The following is a 17638-nucleotide window of genomic DNA, read 5'->3' on the forward strand; positions in this document are numbered from 1 at the left end:
CAGGATATTTCTGTCTAGTAATTTCTGATTTGTAGAAAAGATCCCTCAATTGACAATTTCTGTCCCTGTTGAACATTAGCTAGATTTGTACACAACCCAGCAATCTTAATGTTGCCAAAAACACTTGTTGAGTGAGAGATGACAGAAAATCCAATTTACTAGTTTCTTTTCTTTTTTTGGTTTTGTTCTGTATTGTTTTTTGATCTGTTTGTCTATTTGTAACCTCAAATCAGTTAAGACTTACGTGCTCACTGGAAAGGAAAATAACTCTAAGTTTTTGTGTTTCTGGTTCACTTCTGACTGTGGCTAAAGTTGTAGATTCGAAGCTATAAGCTCTCCATGCATTTGTGTGCCTGCATGTCTGGAATTGAGAAAGGTCTTTACCGCTCATGCATAGTATGAAATATTTTCCTAACGCTGAAGGCTGTTAAAAAACTAGATTACAGTGTCTTTTAAATTAAAGGAGCATTGTTCTGATTGGCTTATAGGAATAAATAATCATTTATCTGACTCAAAGATTCCCACAAACCCCAAAAAATAAATTGAAAAAAACTATTTTAAATGTGCTACACTTTCAAGAAAAAAATTATCCTTATAGAAATTGTTAGCTCAGAAACATTTTAAGAATCAAAGTACACATAATGAAGGTGAGTCTTTGAATAAATTAGCTTGGTTTAATTATTTTGGTTTTAAAAACTATTTACATGTCTTTACCATGAGTTTATCAAAAAGCAGTATGATACAAGTATACATTTAACTTCTAAAAATAAGATTTGGGTTTGTTATCTCAGGAAAAGACTAATTAATCTGAATTTCCTAAACTTTTTATACTGGTTTACTGATCAAATAAGATAAAGTATCCCTACCTAATGTTTAAGATTATAAAAGTATAAATTTGTATCCAACCAAATTGAGTCATGAACTTGACAAATTAGTAATATCACCAGTAATTGTGTTTTTCAGTTTTCAGCTTAAACATAATTTCCAAAATCCTTAAGAACTTAAAACTTGGATTAATAAATTAGTTCTTAATAATTATTAGATACCTAAGTAATTTCCAGGTAACATGGAATATTGAAATATTGAAGCATAATTTTCTATACTTTTGCTTCTTTTTATTTGCTATAGATTGGCTATATCTTTGGGACACACTAATAAATGTGTCAATTTTTACCATTTTAAGAGAGTATAGAAGGGGTGGATGTGGCTGTAGAAAGTTGTATATTCATGAGCTTTTCTACCCAAACACTTGCATGTGACAAATAATTCTGTTACTTACCTCCCACTTTTCTCCATGAGATAGAATTATTAATTTGGTCAAAAGTTGTAATTAATATAGCTGATTCAGACTATACTGGAATCAGTAATGGCAGATAAATGCAACTGTGTGTGTTTTTTGTTTTTCAAGAAAAAAGATAATTGTTTTGACATAAAGTGTCAGTTTGTTCCAGAACATGAAAGCATAAAGGAAAGACAAAACTTGGGTGTAGGTAACAAATTGAAGAAGGGAAGAAGGAAGGGAATTTTATTTCTCTTGGTTTATAATACCTTGGTCTGAAAAGAAGCTATATAAATGTTAGAATTTTGGCAAATTTCTCACTGTTTTGATGACCTTAAATAAAAAATTATTTAAGGGAAAATAAAGGAGAACACAAAAATCTTTATTAATAAATTTTACATTCATGCAAAGCTATCATTTGGGTTTTCTTGCTAGTGAATGATAAATTGGCCTTAAAACTTAACTAGTGGCAGTAAAAAGTTATTTTTACCTTTCAGTAATCTGCAGAGATAGTAGAAATTCCAGGTCTCACCAGAATAACTTCTTTGCCTTGTGTTGACTTTATCTCATTCTGGATCACAGTATGTGCTGCATGAGACATTTCAGTCGAAGGACCACATATGTCATGCAGGGACTCTAGTCCCGCTCCCCGCACAAGAACACAGGATATGGTGAGACCAAAAAGGAACACCCACGGAGCCATGGGTAAGGGGTTCATACCACTATATTCTCGCTGGCGGCTGGGTTGGACACACAGGAAGCAGGAGCCACAGACCTGCAGTCTGCTGTCTGCTTCTCTGCCAACCAACCAACCCTTGCTAGCTGCAATTCACGCTTGCTAGTGTAGCCACAGCAGTTATATTAGTGGCTAATGGCTAACTGGTTACAGCTGATGGCCAACTAGTGACAGCTGATGGCCATCTACTACCTGAACCAGCACCTTTCCACGTGAGGTCGAGAGCCTGGAAACTTCTCTCTGGGACTCTGTCCCCACAATATACTATATATGATGGTGATCCAATAAGATTATATAATGGAGTGGAAAAATTCGTATTGTCTAGAGACGTAGCAGCCATCCTGACATCGCAGCTATTGTGGTGTCACAGCTGTTGTCACGTCGTAGCCACCGTGACGTTGCAGTGCAACTTATTACTCACTGTGGTGTTGCTGGTATAAAACCTACTAGTTGCATAAAGGTATAGCATATACAATTATGTACAGTACATACTACCTGATAATGATAAAAAACTATGTTACTGGTTTATGTATTTACTAATACTATACTTTATCGTTATTTTAGAATGTGTTCTTTCTACTTATAAAAAAAAGTTTGCTGTAAAACTGTATGCCATGTCCTGCAGCGGCAGCCTCATACATCTCGTGTTTACCATGTCTCTTGATTGCACCACTTTCTCTTGTGCTTGATTTAATCTCGTGTTGTCTTATAAATTTAGTGTAGCCTAAGAGTCCAGTATTTATGAAGTCTACAGCAGTGTCCAGTCACGTCCTAACCTTCACATTCACTCACCACTCACTTGCTGACTCACCAGAACAACTTGCAGTCCTGCAAGCTCCATTCATGTAAGTGCCCTCTACAGGTGTGCCATTTTTACACTGTATTTTTACTGTACCTTTTCTATGTTTAGATAAGTTTAGATACACAAATACTGGTATGTTACAATTGCCTACAGTATTCAGTACAGTAACATGCTGTACAGGCTTCTAGGAGCAACAGGCTGTACCATGTACTCTGGGTGTGTAGTAGGCTGTACCATCTTGGTTTGTGTAAACGCACTCTGTGATGTTCAAACAATGACAAAATTGCATAATGACACGTTTCTCAGAGTATCCCCATCGTTAAGTGGTGCATGACTTATTTTAAAATAAGATGAAAATGAAATTTCCTCAGTAGTAAAAGAGCCAAGTTTCTCATAATTGTTTTGCCTTCTACGTTTATCTCAAAATATTTTATTATCATCTTGGTAAAATAGGTAATCAATTGTTGTTTCTCAGCACCCATGCTACTATTTACATAAAGTGTCTACAGCTTCTCTGGTAACTTTTTGATTTTGTCTCCCCAAGATCAGATTCTAAATTTAGAAAGGAAATATTTCCTGGATGGCTTGTATACCTACAATTATCTTTGGGATTTCCCACAGGGCCCTTGGAGGATCACCAAGCTTTGTTACTACACTACAAAAAAGAGCGATGCTAGAAACAATCAGGTTTGTTTGCTATTCTCCATATGTCTCAACATTATTATAAGAGCAGATGGGAAGAATTGTCAAATCAGAAATGACGTTTAACCTTCCCTAGATTAAGTTTGTATGGGTAAAATGTTATTAATATATTTCAGATATTATACATTTTATGGAAAGGCCCTGGAGATTTGTTAATGCCCTTATTGTTTGTAATACGTCCTTACCCGCAGGGAAAACATTGGCCAACTTTTTAATGAAATACTTATGTAGACTCCCACAGTTGAGAATTTTACTCTCTTTATTTTGATATTGTCAGTATACGAAACTAATCACAGTCGTTCAGTCTCATGATCATTTCTGCTTTTATTGGCTGCTTTTCTGAAAGTTCTGCTCGAAGCTCAGAGCCTCTAAGTGTCAGAGCTTCATAGAAAGCCTCGTAGGAAGGTACCCAAAGTGCTAGGGACCCTTAACTACTGATACCACAAAGAATAGACTCTTGAGTACAAGCTTCTTAGCTGGCATCGTTTTAATACCTTTCAGACTGTCCTAGTAGACTGAGCCAGAATTTCTGGAGTCTAAGATTCCAAAGATTCTCCTCAATCCAGACACACTTCATGAAGTCCATTATTTGACCCAAGATCCTGGAAAATAAAAATTTTCCAGGACTGAATGAATGGATGAGGGAAATTTTAATTGTGGTTGTGTGGAATATTGTTGTATTATTTTCAATGTTTCCTTTTTATGCATCAGTAAACTGAAATGAAACATTTAAAACTGATTTCTGATGTCCTCAGAATTCAGAAACAAATATTTTTCATGAGTTTCCTTACCTTTCATGACAAAAGAGTTATTGGTATAGATTCCATAAGAATCTCTCCTTCCTTTTGCCAAGATGTAAGTGGACAAATCGATTGTTCAACCAAAGCCATACCCAAAGGGTTATATTTGAGAATAATGTTCTTAGGTATAAGAAGTCCATACTAAGGAACAAAGGGTGACTTTATCCGTGGAGCTAATGCCAACAAAGTCCTCCCCAGAAAACTGGCCTGGTATCTGCCTCCAGGTCCCAATCCGACTGGTAGGGAGGAAGGTCACTTCACAGAAGGGCCAAGGACCTTAGCAGATTTCAGGCCTTCAGAAGGGAGGAATTTGTCCCAATTTAGTGATACTGTAGGTGAAATCTGGTGGAAAGACTTTCTTGGGCTTAGGCCCCGAGCCATGGAATAGGGGAACAAATAATAGAGGCTTTTAAAAGTCTGAGATTGAGATTCCTTATGAAAGTTTCTGAATAGAAGTTAATTTTTTTGGCCTAATTAGTTGCTCAGTAATCTAAGGCTCTAGATTTGCAGAGAAAACCTGAGGCCTATATGATTAAATTGCTGCATGTGTATAAATAATCAGGCCACATTTGTGAGACCAGCCTTTTTGTGATCAAGAATAATCTTTAAATATTATTTATGATTCCAAGGCAGGAGATAGTCAGAGAAATTATCTGAAACTTGGAAATAAAGAAACAGGGAGACACATCCTCCCACATACTGGGGAGAAGTCCGTCCAAGGATAATCTAGGATAGTGGTTCTTGAAATGGTGTCCTTGGGCCAGCAGCATCAGCGTCACCTGGAAACTTGTTAGAAATTAGAATTCTTGGGTCCCATCCCAAACAGACTGAATCAGAAATTCTGGGGTGGAACCCAGCAGTCTGTATTTTAACAAATCCTGGATGATTCTGATATACACTGACGTTTGAGAACCATTAATCTAGGGGAAATTCAACTGATTGTTTACTAGCTATTAAAGATGCTAGACTTAGTGAAGTCACATGTTATCTTGTAGATTTCTATCCGGCACAGATGCAAGTAATTTCTGTCCAGTGGAAAAGGTAGCCTCAAAGGTTATGGTTTATGGTCTTGTTGGACATTAACCAGATTTGCGTCTAACTCAGCAATCTTATACTGACATTACCTAAAATATCTAGTTCTTGGAATTAGTTTTAACATCTTTCTGATTTCTCTACTAATTAATGAGCTGAAGAAAATCTTTGACAGGTGTTCATTTTGTAGTTATATGAGGATAATAGTTTTTAACCTTTTGAAAATTATGTTCAATGTATTTCATATCCTAATACTAGGTGAGTGCCTTGATGGGAAACTGTGTCTGTTTTTGCTCACTATGTTATCCAAGCATTAAGCACAGCATCTGGTACATACGCTCTGAATAAATATTTGTGCAATCAGGAAACACTACCTAAAAGGTATTTGAATTTTAAAAGGGGAATTTTACAACTGGCCCTGAAGTATCATTCCTGTTGTTTTAATTAACTTGTATTAGTGTCTATTTCTTATGGGATTTTTCTGGGGTTTGTTATCAGGGACCTTGAGGTGAAAAGTTGATAGAATTGGAAAGGAAAATTTTCATCAAGATATTCTCTGAGATCTGTTGGTTGTCAGGACTAGGAATGAAATGGTTATTTCAGAGACAATCTCAACATAGGTTGTTTGGTTGCTCTTCAGTTGCAGAAAGCATATGCAAGCAATACTCAGTGAGGTGCCCAAATAGATCACTGGATTTTGTTACCTTGTAATATGAGCAGGAACTAACACTTCATGGATATATGCCATTAATAAGGAACCAAATGAAAGGGTGAATGGTTTTAGGTTAAAGCCATCAGAAGTGAAATGGATGCCTAATTGACAATGGGTGAAACACTAGTACTATTTTCATATATTATTTAGATGCCTCTGGAGTGAACATGTTGTTTTTCTCTCCCTGTGGTTTTCCGTTAGGCACCTTTGCCTCCTGCATTCCAGGTTGTCTGGGGGCATCGGTGGATTGCTAACCAGTCATCCCCTTCTACCCTTAACTCCATATAGCGATACATTTATATCCCAGGCTAAGCAAATTTCTGTCTCCTGGAAATTTAAATCCTGAGCAGAATGATAAGAAAGGGGATTTAAGTTAAACGTTACCACAGCAGTATCTGAAATAATGGGCCATGATTTATTTCCAGATTGAGATCCCTGGCCTAGTTTCATTTCTTGGTATTGCCTGCTTCTTCAGCTTTTTTCCATTATTCTGTATCTTTCTATTGATTATCCTTTGTTTAAAGTAGATAGATAGTTTATGTGGCTTGCAACCAAAGTATCAACTGATATAACGTTCATTTTCCATGAAGTGATTTAACCCAAGTCCCACATCTGGTGGTTAAGTCAACTTTTAGCCCATGGCTCTCTTCTAGATTTTGATGTAACATAAGTTTATAGTGTTACTTTAGTAGAATTAAAAAGCATCTGACTTTTATTGAAGAATTTACTTCTTTTTCACAGAGGACTTTTCCTACTAGGAAGCTTATTTACGAGAGAAAAATATTCTAAATACACTTCTAGAAAAGACAATCAATAAATCTTTGTTGACTGACTTATATTCAATTTAATTATATTGTTCCATCTAATGGAGTTTCCTGGCAGGACAGAAGGGTTAAACTAAAATTCCTAAAGGAATCCCTTAATAACCTCATATAATTAAAACAAAAACAAACAAAAAACTAGAATGCAAGCTGACAGAAAATTACTTTATTTATAACATCATTTTGTAAACAATCACACTGTGCATTTTTAATTCAATAATAATTTTTTTTCTATGGATTTATAGCAAACCCTATATAAAGTCAGTGAGTTAATACAAGAGTGAAGATGAATAGAGTAGAATAATTTCTGAAAAACGTTAAATTACAGGACTTGATACAAAGACAGTTAACTATCTGTACCATAAAAATGTACATGCCACAAAACATTAATTTATAATTTTAAATATGCCATAAAACAGTTTTATATAAAAAGCATCAACACTAATTTTAGTAGAAACCAGTGAATTACTCAGAGGAATAGTTATTAAAACTTACTAAAAATCAGTAAATATTGCAACTGAGGTAAAAACTTAATAAGTAAACAAAACTATCATTTATAAGGGCCAAAAAGTAAACGGAAAGGCAGACGACACTTTCTGCTGCTCTGTCTACTCCTTGATATTCTGAAGCAGCTTCAGTAAGTGTGACTCAATAACCTGTTGAACTAGAACAGATAGGGGATCAAGACCACAGCCTGTAGATTAAACATTTTTAAAAAGAACTATCAAATTCAACTTAAATCCCAACTTTTTCCTAACATAAAGTTATTTCTAAGTAGGATAAACTCATAGTCATGGGGGAGAAGATTGCCACACAATACTTAAATACACTTAAAATTTAGTCTGTCTGTCACTGACTTAGTAATTGCCCAAGTTGTTGGATTTTCTGTTTGTGATTCTAAATTTTGAAACTGAAGGAGAGTCAAGAATACAAGGTTGTTCTAAGGAACAGAGAAAGGATAGCGATAAGAGCATTTTATAAATCGTTTGTCACGAAAATGTTAAACACATCTTGTAAATAGGTGTGCACTTATCTTCCAGTAACTAATTATTTGGGTTTGTGAAAAGTAGTAGTAACAAACTCATTTCCAGACATTGTACGAATTTGTTGATTTTTTTCCAGAGTTAAAATGTCAGGAGTTAGGATAACATGCAATGTTCTATGCTTACAGTGATGAAAATGGTTTGGATCTCTAGTTTGTACTATTTACAGAGCTTTACTAAAATGAAACGTGGAGTCCCAAAATACTTACCACTTCTATAGCCCAGGGCTACAGCTAAATCCATAGAATTATATCCAGAGTCAGTTTCAATTGTTGGGTCAGCTCCATTTTCTATACCAAAATAGAAAAATCTACATAAATAAAATAGAAATGTAGATATGTTTGTCTATTACTGACTTATGTGCAAACAGCAGGGCAGATTTTTAGCAGATTTGGTGGGTATCTTCAGGATGATCTGACAAAGTACAGAGGACATGGAATGCACAGAATTCCCTTTGATGGGTGGAAGGGAAGACACTTCAAGCAAACGGGCATCCTCTAGAGCAGCTGAAACTCTTAAACAACTAGACAGAACTTATGCACAAAGATACTGTGGACAGAGAAAGTAACTGGATTCACACGTGATCCCCAAAAGAAAGCAACAAGGACAAATGCTCCAACTTCAGGGCCTGTGTGATGGAGCTGCTTCTCACATGGGCAACTCTCCGCTAGCAGGTGCTCCAGCGTGACTAGCAGAAGGATTCACACATTTAACAATAGTTAATGAGTCTCCTGAGTCATACCAGGGAGGCCAGCTTATAAAAACTGAAGTCCTCAAATGGCATTTTCTAAACATTTTCATTTTCATCTGCTTACCTAAGAGCATTTGGACACACTTCACATGATTTCCATGTACAGCATACAGCAGCGGTGTGCCACCATTCTGCAAAAGGAAGTGGTGAGTTAGTCTTTCAAGGTGAGCAAGAGTTTAATGCTGCTGTGAGAAGTTTTACTAAGAATTGAGCAAGTAAAAGTAGTTTAAGGTAATTTCAACATTTTGTGAAGAATACTTAAATCAGAATTAATAATTGAGTTTATGACATTCACTTTTTCTTCCAGGTGTTTAATTAACCAAATTAATTAATGAGTCTTCCAAGTGCTTAATAAAATTCATTATGTCTGCCCAAACCAAATAAATCCTAGGTTTGTTGCAGTAATTTAAAAATCAGTGTCATAGACTCACCCAATCGTATTCGTTTACATCAACTCCACAATCAAGCAGCATTTTGACAATATCTGTGTAGCCTTTGCTACAGGCCAATGACAGTGCACTTTCTCGGCCTTTTCCTAGAAGCTGGGGATCAGCACCCTGGAGTGGGAAGTAAAGATACAAGACTTCTCAATTCATGTAAACAAGAATATTGTTATCTCTGTCAATAATCATTATAGTTCAACACTTAGGTCATGTAATGTTCTGGAGTTAATAAAGAAATAGTGCAACTTCTACTCATGGCTGCTCTTGTTATCAAGGTTGTCTGGATGCTTCCTTCCTCCCTCTATCGCAAGGCTAACTATCCCTTCAGTCTCGAGTCAAATTACATCTCCTCCTCTATGAAGCTTCTCCTAGAAGGCTGACAGTACTTTTGTTCCCATCGCACTTAAGGGGGCTGGGCATTAAATGATCTCTCACTGTTGGATGTATGCTTAGTCTTGCCTGCCCATGTAGATCCAAGTTCCATAAGAAAATGAAAAACATTTAAAATATTTTTGGATCTTTTACCATTACATCTAGTTGGCTGGAGATACAAAAACTTTACTAAAGGCTCAACTGTACTTAAGTAACTGCACATATACATTTTCTGAAGCATTTTCCTTACATTCTGAAGTAGAAACTCTACCACAGCTATTTGCCCGTGTGCTGCAGCCCACATCAGAGGAGTAAATCCTTCTTCATCCGTGTGATTGATAACATTTTCTATTTAAAAGAAAAGCAATTTTTTGTGATCTAATTTAATAAACCACATATTAATATCACTATGAAAATATTGGCATTCTAATAAGTTGATTTTATTACTCCATGAGGTTCACTTTGTGCTGACTTTTGTTCACTGAAGTCCTGTTACGTATTGTTGCAATTTGTAGTCTGAATGTATTAAAGTGTGCCCCAATGTACACAGCTGAGTTCAAATAGCGTATTTAACGTATAAACCACCAGATACAACATAATGCTAGGTATAAGGCAATCCACAGAACACTGGACTCAGACTCAGACCAGAGTTTGAATCCTGGCTTTGCCACTTTCTAGAAGTGTGATTCTGGGCATGTCACTTAATTTCTCCAATACACAGACTAATACCTTGCTTATCTCGATGGAGGATCACAATAAAAATGAGCTTATGTGATAACCCTTAACATTAGATAAATATATATTATTATAAAAACTCCAAAATCTTATCAAAGCTATCTTCTACTCTATAGCTAACATTGCTGCCTTTGCATTTCTTTCATTCTTGGTGGTTTCTAACACAATATCATGTGAATGAAGATTGAATAATTTGAAAGTCAGTACCACGCAATTCCACCTTGAACCCCATTTTGTTCCCCAGATTCAGTCTACTAGTTATAAAGTCCACAGTTCTTCCCCTAAATTTATTTAGTCTGAAAATGAAAACTTAAATATTTATAAACAGACAGAACTATAAAGATGAAGTAAAAGAATTCTTGTAAAAGAATGACATGATTAAAAATATAAAACTCTTTTATCATGCATTCTGCATTTAATCCATAAAGCTGGGGCGACTAAGTTTTTGAAAAATGAAAATAAAAGTAAAGCTTGATCTTTACCTCATTACACCAAAATACATGTCTCAAAGATTGACTTGTAAAAAGGAAACCACAGAAGTTCTAGAATAAGGCATGAGTGAATTTATTTATAATCTTAGAGTAGGAAATCCTTTCTAAGCAAGGATATAAAACTCAGAAGTCAAAAGGAAAAAAGTAAATTTACTGCTTAAAAATATTAAGCCATTGTTAGAAAACATAAAGTCAAAGGAAAAAAAACAAACTGGGAAAAAATACATCAACATAAACAACAAAAAGCAAATTTCTTTAATTTTGATAAAAGTTCCTAGAAATCAACATGTAACAGGGAGTTTACACAAAAAGAAACTCAAATAGACCATAATTTAAAAAATGTGAACAAAACCAGTATGAGATACTACTTTTCACCCATGAGATTAGCAAAGATTAAAGTCTGGTAACATCCTGCGTCAGTGAGGGTATGGGGAAATAGAAACTCTAACTCTGAAGTGAGGGCAGGACAAACATCTGGCAATCTACATATATAAATAAAAATTCATATACTTTTTGACCCAGCAAATATTCTTGAAGGAATTTACCCTATGGATATACTCAAAAAGAATGGCAACAATATTGTTATTTAATAGCAACAAAACTAGAATCAACCACCACCAGGGGGACTGGTTAAAAAAATAAAAAACAAAGTATATGTACATGCAATACAATGCAAAATCATGGAACTATTAAAAAGAATGAAATAGATCCTTATGTGTTTATATGGAAAGATCTCCAAAATATTAAGTTTTTTCACTTAATAAAGTGCAATATTTTCTCTCTTGTGTAAATAACAAAAATCATGTACATATTCTCACATACAATTCCAAATATAAACAGGAATGTTTTCTAGAAAATTTTTCTGAAAAGATAAGAAACTTATAATGATTGCTTTTGGGGAAAAAGCTAAGGGGGTACTTTTATACCACCTTTTAGAGTACTTTTTTTTCTTTTAACTATCAGGTTATCTGCCTGGTGACATGATACAATTATTTTTTTTGGTCTTTATACGTTCCTGAATTCAAAGAAAACAATACCAAATCTAAGTTCCAAAGGGCCCTGAGCTTGATTTAATGCTCTGCTGTAGCCATTCTGAAATTCTTAATAATTTTATCTTTGAATTTTAAATTTGTTTTAAATACATTTTTCAAAATAGGTTATTACCTTGTTCAATACGAGTAGCCAGGTAGAGCATCTCTCCCTGAGCAGCCAACTGGTGAACAGATAAAGCTGAAACAATACCATAAAAAGCTTCATGTTTTTATCTGTAGGGTATACTTCCATCATCTCATTGTTCATGTTTGGGCAGCAATTTTCTTTTCCAAAACAAAAACTATCATTTTGTTATTTAAAAAATCTAACTTAAAATATATCCTAACATTAAGAGTAGCCATTCTGCATCTGAGAATCGACTCTTATATGTTTAAGGTAATTCTGACTCCTGCAAAGTGTTATTATCAACGAATACGCAAATTGTTCTGATCAATTACTAACAATGCAAATGGTTACTGATCTTACCAATCAAAGAAATGGCTTAGGTACTTAATTTTAAAATGCCATCTCTGTATCCAAACTTATAAGGAAGTTGGATCTAAAAGACACAAAGACATACCTTTTGTCTTTTTACTGACTGAATCTACTGAAGTCCTGAAAATCATTATTGCAAAACTCCATAGGTTTTTCTTAACTTTCGGAGGAATGAGGTAGTAAACGGAAAACTGGCTTTGAGAGTAAATTCTTGAGTGTAAACCTAGTTGTGGCTAGTTAGGTATGTGTCCTTAGATAACTTATAAACATTTTTGTCTGTAACGGGGGGATGTGAACCACCTGCTCTCTAGGTGGTTCTATGGCTGGAATTCTATGGTTGGAATATTTTAAGACAGTCTCTTTAATTCAAACAAAGCCAAACAGGCACTGTTCTATGAGAGTTCATCTTAAAAATTAGTATCACTTGATCCTTGACTGCAGTGATATGACTGTGTGGTCTTAATACAGAAAGGAAAGCAGTTGGGAGACACATGCAAATTTATATGTATAAGGAAAACAGAATGGCCAATAGGTAGAGTAAGAATCATAGGCTCTTCATGGCTTAACTGCTACACCACAGGATTCAAAATCAGGAGGGATACAGTGTTTCCAAGGTAAAGCTATATATTTCACCATGCATTAGTATATAGATGCATTTACATTATATTCTCAAATATAGTCCCTAACATCAAATTGCTAAGTGGTTTTCTCTCATTAACTTACCCATCCTATATAGAAAATATAGAATATTTTCTAGTTTATATAGAAAAACTTCATTTTATTTTTTCTAGAGTCATTATACATTTTTTAAAATTGTGAATTCAAAATTTTTAAAAAGGTGGCTTTATATGCATATTATTATATTCAAATTCAAAATTACAGTAGAATCACTCAACTTTTACTATGAATCACTTGTGGATCACTGATCTCGTTTATAAGTAAAATGTAAAGCCTTGCACTAAAATAGTGCAAAAACACTCAGTCTTCCTTTGCACAAAGTTCAGAATTCATTGTTTTTATAGTAAAACTACATGGTTTTAAGAATTAATATTTCAATTTGTATTTGTTCTCACCAGGGAAACATAAACCATAAAATATCTGAAAATGCAGTAATATGTGAAAAAGTTTTCAATTACTAAAACTTTATGACATCATTTCAGCTTTCCAAAATGGAATAATGTTTCAAAGTCAAACTCTTGGAACCATTATATTAGTAATAAGAATATTTTAATACATCAGTGGGAAATACTTACAATTTGCTAACAGAGGTGTGGTTGAGACCTCATTTCCTCTGTGTTTGTTGGTTAAAGTGGTTGACTGTTTTATGGGTGAGAAGTGCTTTGTTGTAGAGGGAGTGTAGACATGCCTTACTTGAATTCCCGGAGAAGGAGATGTGTGAATATTGCATTCAGCTAAGTAAAATGAATTTAAACACATTAAAACAATATTTTAGTCACAAAGCACATTAGGTATGACATCTTCAACTGCTTCTCAAGTAATGTTAAATTATTTTTGTCATAAAAAATCTGTACTACCATAGGGAGAGTTACAGAAAAAAAATCTGTATTAACATTGAACAATTTTATTCTGGGGTTAGTTTTCTTTTTATTCCATAGATTGTTATAAAAGTAAATCTACAATATGACGACAGACTTCACTGCATTAAAGCATAGGAAACTAATGCCAATCAAATATTCATGGAATAGGGAATATTAAGCTAATTCATTTCTATAAGGCACAATAATTTCTTTCCCTATGATTTAAAAAGGCACAATAAGGAAATTTACAGAGAATTTGTAAATAAACAAACGTTAAGCAGGAAATTAAAAAAAATCATGTACTTAATGCACATTATATGACATTATTTAATCTTGGTTTCTGTGAGCTTCTAGAAAAGCATATTGAAAGATGACTTCTGAACTCTCTTACTAGACTCAAAATCTCATGATCAGAAAGCAAAAAACAACAACACACACACAAAAAAACCACCAAATAAAAACAAAACAAATGCAGATATTTATACCATAACTTTCAACCTTTAAATAGGACAGATGCCACCTCCAGGTCAGAGTTAACCTGATCTTGAATATTTTTACTATCCTCTTCATTCAAGGACTTCACAAATCGGGAGCACACATTCATATCAAATCGGTTAGGCAATATGAATTTCATTTCCATGGCAACACCCTGAGCGGATCCTTCTTCTGCATTTGAGTCCAGCTGATGTTCTATTTTAATGTCAGGCCTGCCAGTGAGACTGTAACTGCTGGGACACTCTTCCACTATCAGCTGGGCTCCAATATCCAGATTTGCTGATGTAGCCATGATTTCACCTATAGTTTCAATAATTAAAACATTTCTTCATAATTTCCTCTTGGTTTTATAAGAGTGGTATCCAGTGTATTCTTGGAATTTGGATATTAAAAATATCTGAAAGAAAAAAATTAAAAGTATTATATCATCTTAGGTAAAAGTACACAAAATAATCATTCAATCAAGTATGCAGACAGTGCTCTTAGAAGCACTTATTAACAATAGAAAGCATAAAATGTCCAGAGGTAGAGAATCCTGGATGTGAATCCAAGTTTCACCATTTATTAGCTGTGTGAACCTGTACAAGTTACTCAACCTGTCTCAGCTTCAGCCACCCTTGTAAAATGGGGTTATATCACCATTAGCACCACAGGATCTTGGTAAGGACCAAGTGAAATACAGTAACATTTTCACCTCCATCACTGGGTTCCAACAAATTTGTTACCCTTTTCTCACCTTTCCTATTCCTGCATATTGCTAAATGGATAAAAGATTAGGCTCACAATAAACTTTACCTCTCACCTGAGGTTCATTTTTTAACATGCTGTGTGTGTAAATGGCTCTCAGTTTGAATTTCATAAGAGAGAATTCAAGTTGTACACAAGTCTATTGGCATCTACAACACTTGTGATAACTGGATAGTGAAAGACTTTACAAAGCTTTGGTTATGATGAACTGAAGATACATTTATCAGTCTTTATTCAGATCAAGTGTTACCAACTTAATATAGGTTGTCATGAAAAACAAAATGTGTAAACTATAAATAGATTATAGACTAGCTTACTTTGCTTTAGCATCTCTAGGACATTAGGATCAAAGTAGAACTTTTGAATCTCAACCTTTGTAATAAGTATTAAGAATTGTTGATTTTTTTCAAATATAGTTTGTCAAGACATGAACTCAATGAATGCTAACTCTCAAAGCATAGATTATAAGCATACCTGTTATTGAATCACTTACTACTGTTTCAAAATGAGTTTTCAATAATCACTGGCACTTCTCTATGGACCTTAATATAATTTCAAGAGAAATTTCACTTTTGTACCTAAAATTGGTTTAAAAAAAACGAAGAACGCCAAGATACATAATTATCCTAGATATATAATCACTGAGACAGGAAGACAGTTAATAGCATCCAGTTAATTTTTTCATGTTAGGGTTTACTGCCTCTTAGAAATTTTGAGGGTACGGGGTGTTTGAAATTGGAATTGAATGAAATTGAAAGAGAAGAATGCATTAGGATCACAGTGCAGCAGAGGTTGGCAAACCATACATTTACAGATAACAATTGTTTATACAGTTTTAAAACATTTTCCAAGATTGATCATTACAGCAATCCTTTGTCAGGGCAGGTAATCATTATGTCCACCATAGAGAGAATGGCAGCTCCTAAGTTATGAGGGACCAGCTCTTCTGACTCCATCACCTTGTCCATTAAAATAAACAGTACAAAAGTAATCCAAAACTTCCAAAGGAGAAATAACAAACAGTAATATTAAAAAAAGAGAAAGTAACAGGCAACAAAAGTCAACATACTTTAGCAGAAGGAAAGGGAACCAGAGCAGAAAATGAGTTGTGATTCAAATGGAGATGGAGGTACAATGCAGAGGTCTTTAAAAGGGTAGGGCAAGGTATGAGCTGTGTTTCCCCAGGTAAGAGCCAGCCCCACAGACTTCTACCCAGGTGGCCTAAGTGCAACTCCCCTGAGCTCTCTCAGCACGCTGTATATATCTCTATTTTAGCATTTATCATTCTCTTGAAAATTTCTATTTTAACTCCCAGTAAATTGAAAACTCCTCTAGGATGGGAACCACTCTTACTAATCTTTGCACACAAAACAGTGCTTGGTCCTATCAGGTGCTCCATAAATGTTTGGTGATCTGAACTCTAACATCGTTTCATGTTTTCTTCTATCCTGAAATGACCCTATACGAAGCGCAACAAAAATTTGCAGATTAGATCAGGTTTTCCATTCCCCAAATCACTACTGACTAGCTGTGCAACCCTGGACAGACAAATCATGTAAGTATTCTGAGACTCATTTTATCCATCTATGAAATCAAGATGGCTGATACAGGCACCTCTACTATTCTTTCCAGCTCCAAACATCATCCATGTTATAAATCAGGGTTTATAGATGGAACTATGGGTCTTCGAAGGGAGAAGAGCTAATGGGGAGGAAGGAGCGGAAACAGAACGCTTATCTGGGCACGGCTCTACGGTAGAGAGGAGAAGCAAAGTTGTCCGGTGAAGACAAATTTTTGAAGGAGAGGAGGAGGGGAAAAAGATGATCGGAAAGACGAGGCAGTGAGATAAAGAGGTAAATAAGACCAAGGATAGCTAGGATCACCTCCATCTATCAGAGCACAGGGCTGAAGGAAGAGAACCTAACGAGATAAAGTGGGAAACTGTGCAAGTCCCCAGTGGATGCTAACAACAGGTGTACCCCGGTTCTTCCTAATCCTGGAACTGTCCCACAAGGAAAGGAAGGTGCTATGAAAATGAATGATGCCTCACAGGCGACAGGTGTCCCGGCGTCCCAGGACAGGAACTAGAGGGAAGGCTGTGGTAGGGAGGGAGTCCGCTCTGTCGCCACCCGCCAGCTCTGCCCGAAAAGTCCCAGCGCGGCTCAGGTACAGCAGGCGGAAACTCTGGCTCACCCGCGACAGGCGGGCCCCGGGGACAGGGGCCGGGCGCCGACCGGGTGGGAGCGCAGGGCTTCGCGACCACCTTAGACAGCAAACAGCCAGCCGGGCCTTTCCATCTGCGGCCACAGGTTCCCTACAGGCCCTCAAGCCACGACTTGTTTTGACCGCGACGTCACTTCCGATTTCTCCTTTCGCTGTATGGACAAATAACGTCCCGCATCACTGCAGCCAAGAAGACTTCCAGGTCCTTTCCCACCGCTGCGCTGCGCGGTCCTTACTGCCGCGTCCTCAGTACCCGGGTACTACGGAGACAGGGTCACTTCAGTGGCCCGCTCTGAGCCGCTAGAGCAAGGCCCAAGCCTCCCCCTCCGGCCACGCCTCCTCCTCCCCATCGCCCCGCCCACCTGACCCGCCCCTGCGACACCCGGGCT

The 17638-nt window shown here is 36.0% G+C and overlaps 1 protein-coding gene across 2 annotated transcripts; it reads right to left on the bottom strand.

Moving 5' to 3' along the window:
• Positions 1-7030: 7030 nt before the first annotated feature.
• Positions 7031-17609, bottom strand: ANKRA2 (ankyrin repeat family A member 2). 2 transcript variants are annotated; one of them, XM_019728112.3, is made up of 9 exons: positions 17077-17609; positions 14283-14676; positions 13500-13658; positions 11884-11949; positions 9744-9841; positions 9110-9235; positions 8743-8809; positions 8137-8217; positions 7031-7548 (listed from the first exon to the last, which is right to left on the bottom strand). In XM_019728112.3, exons 2-9 carry the CDS (start codon positions 14569-14571, stop codon positions 7493-7495), a joined length of 942 nt encoding a protein of 313 aa, XP_019583671.1. In that variant the 5' UTR covers positions 14572-14676; positions 17077-17609; the 3' UTR covers positions 7031-7492. The 2 variants fall into 2 exon arrangements, with proteins under 2 accessions (XP_019583671.1, XP_019583670.1); XM_019728111.3 differs by having other exon boundaries at positions 17220-17597.
• Positions 17610-17638: the final 29 nt, after the last annotated feature.

The sequence above is a fragment of the Rhinolophus sinicus genome, chromosome 3 (genome assembly GCF_057876585.1).
Source record: "Rhinolophus sinicus isolate RSI-liver-muscle chromosome 3, RSI-T2T, whole genome shotgun sequence".
Taxonomy (NCBI): Eukaryota; Metazoa; Chordata; class Mammalia; order Chiroptera; family Rhinolophidae; genus Rhinolophus; species Rhinolophus sinicus.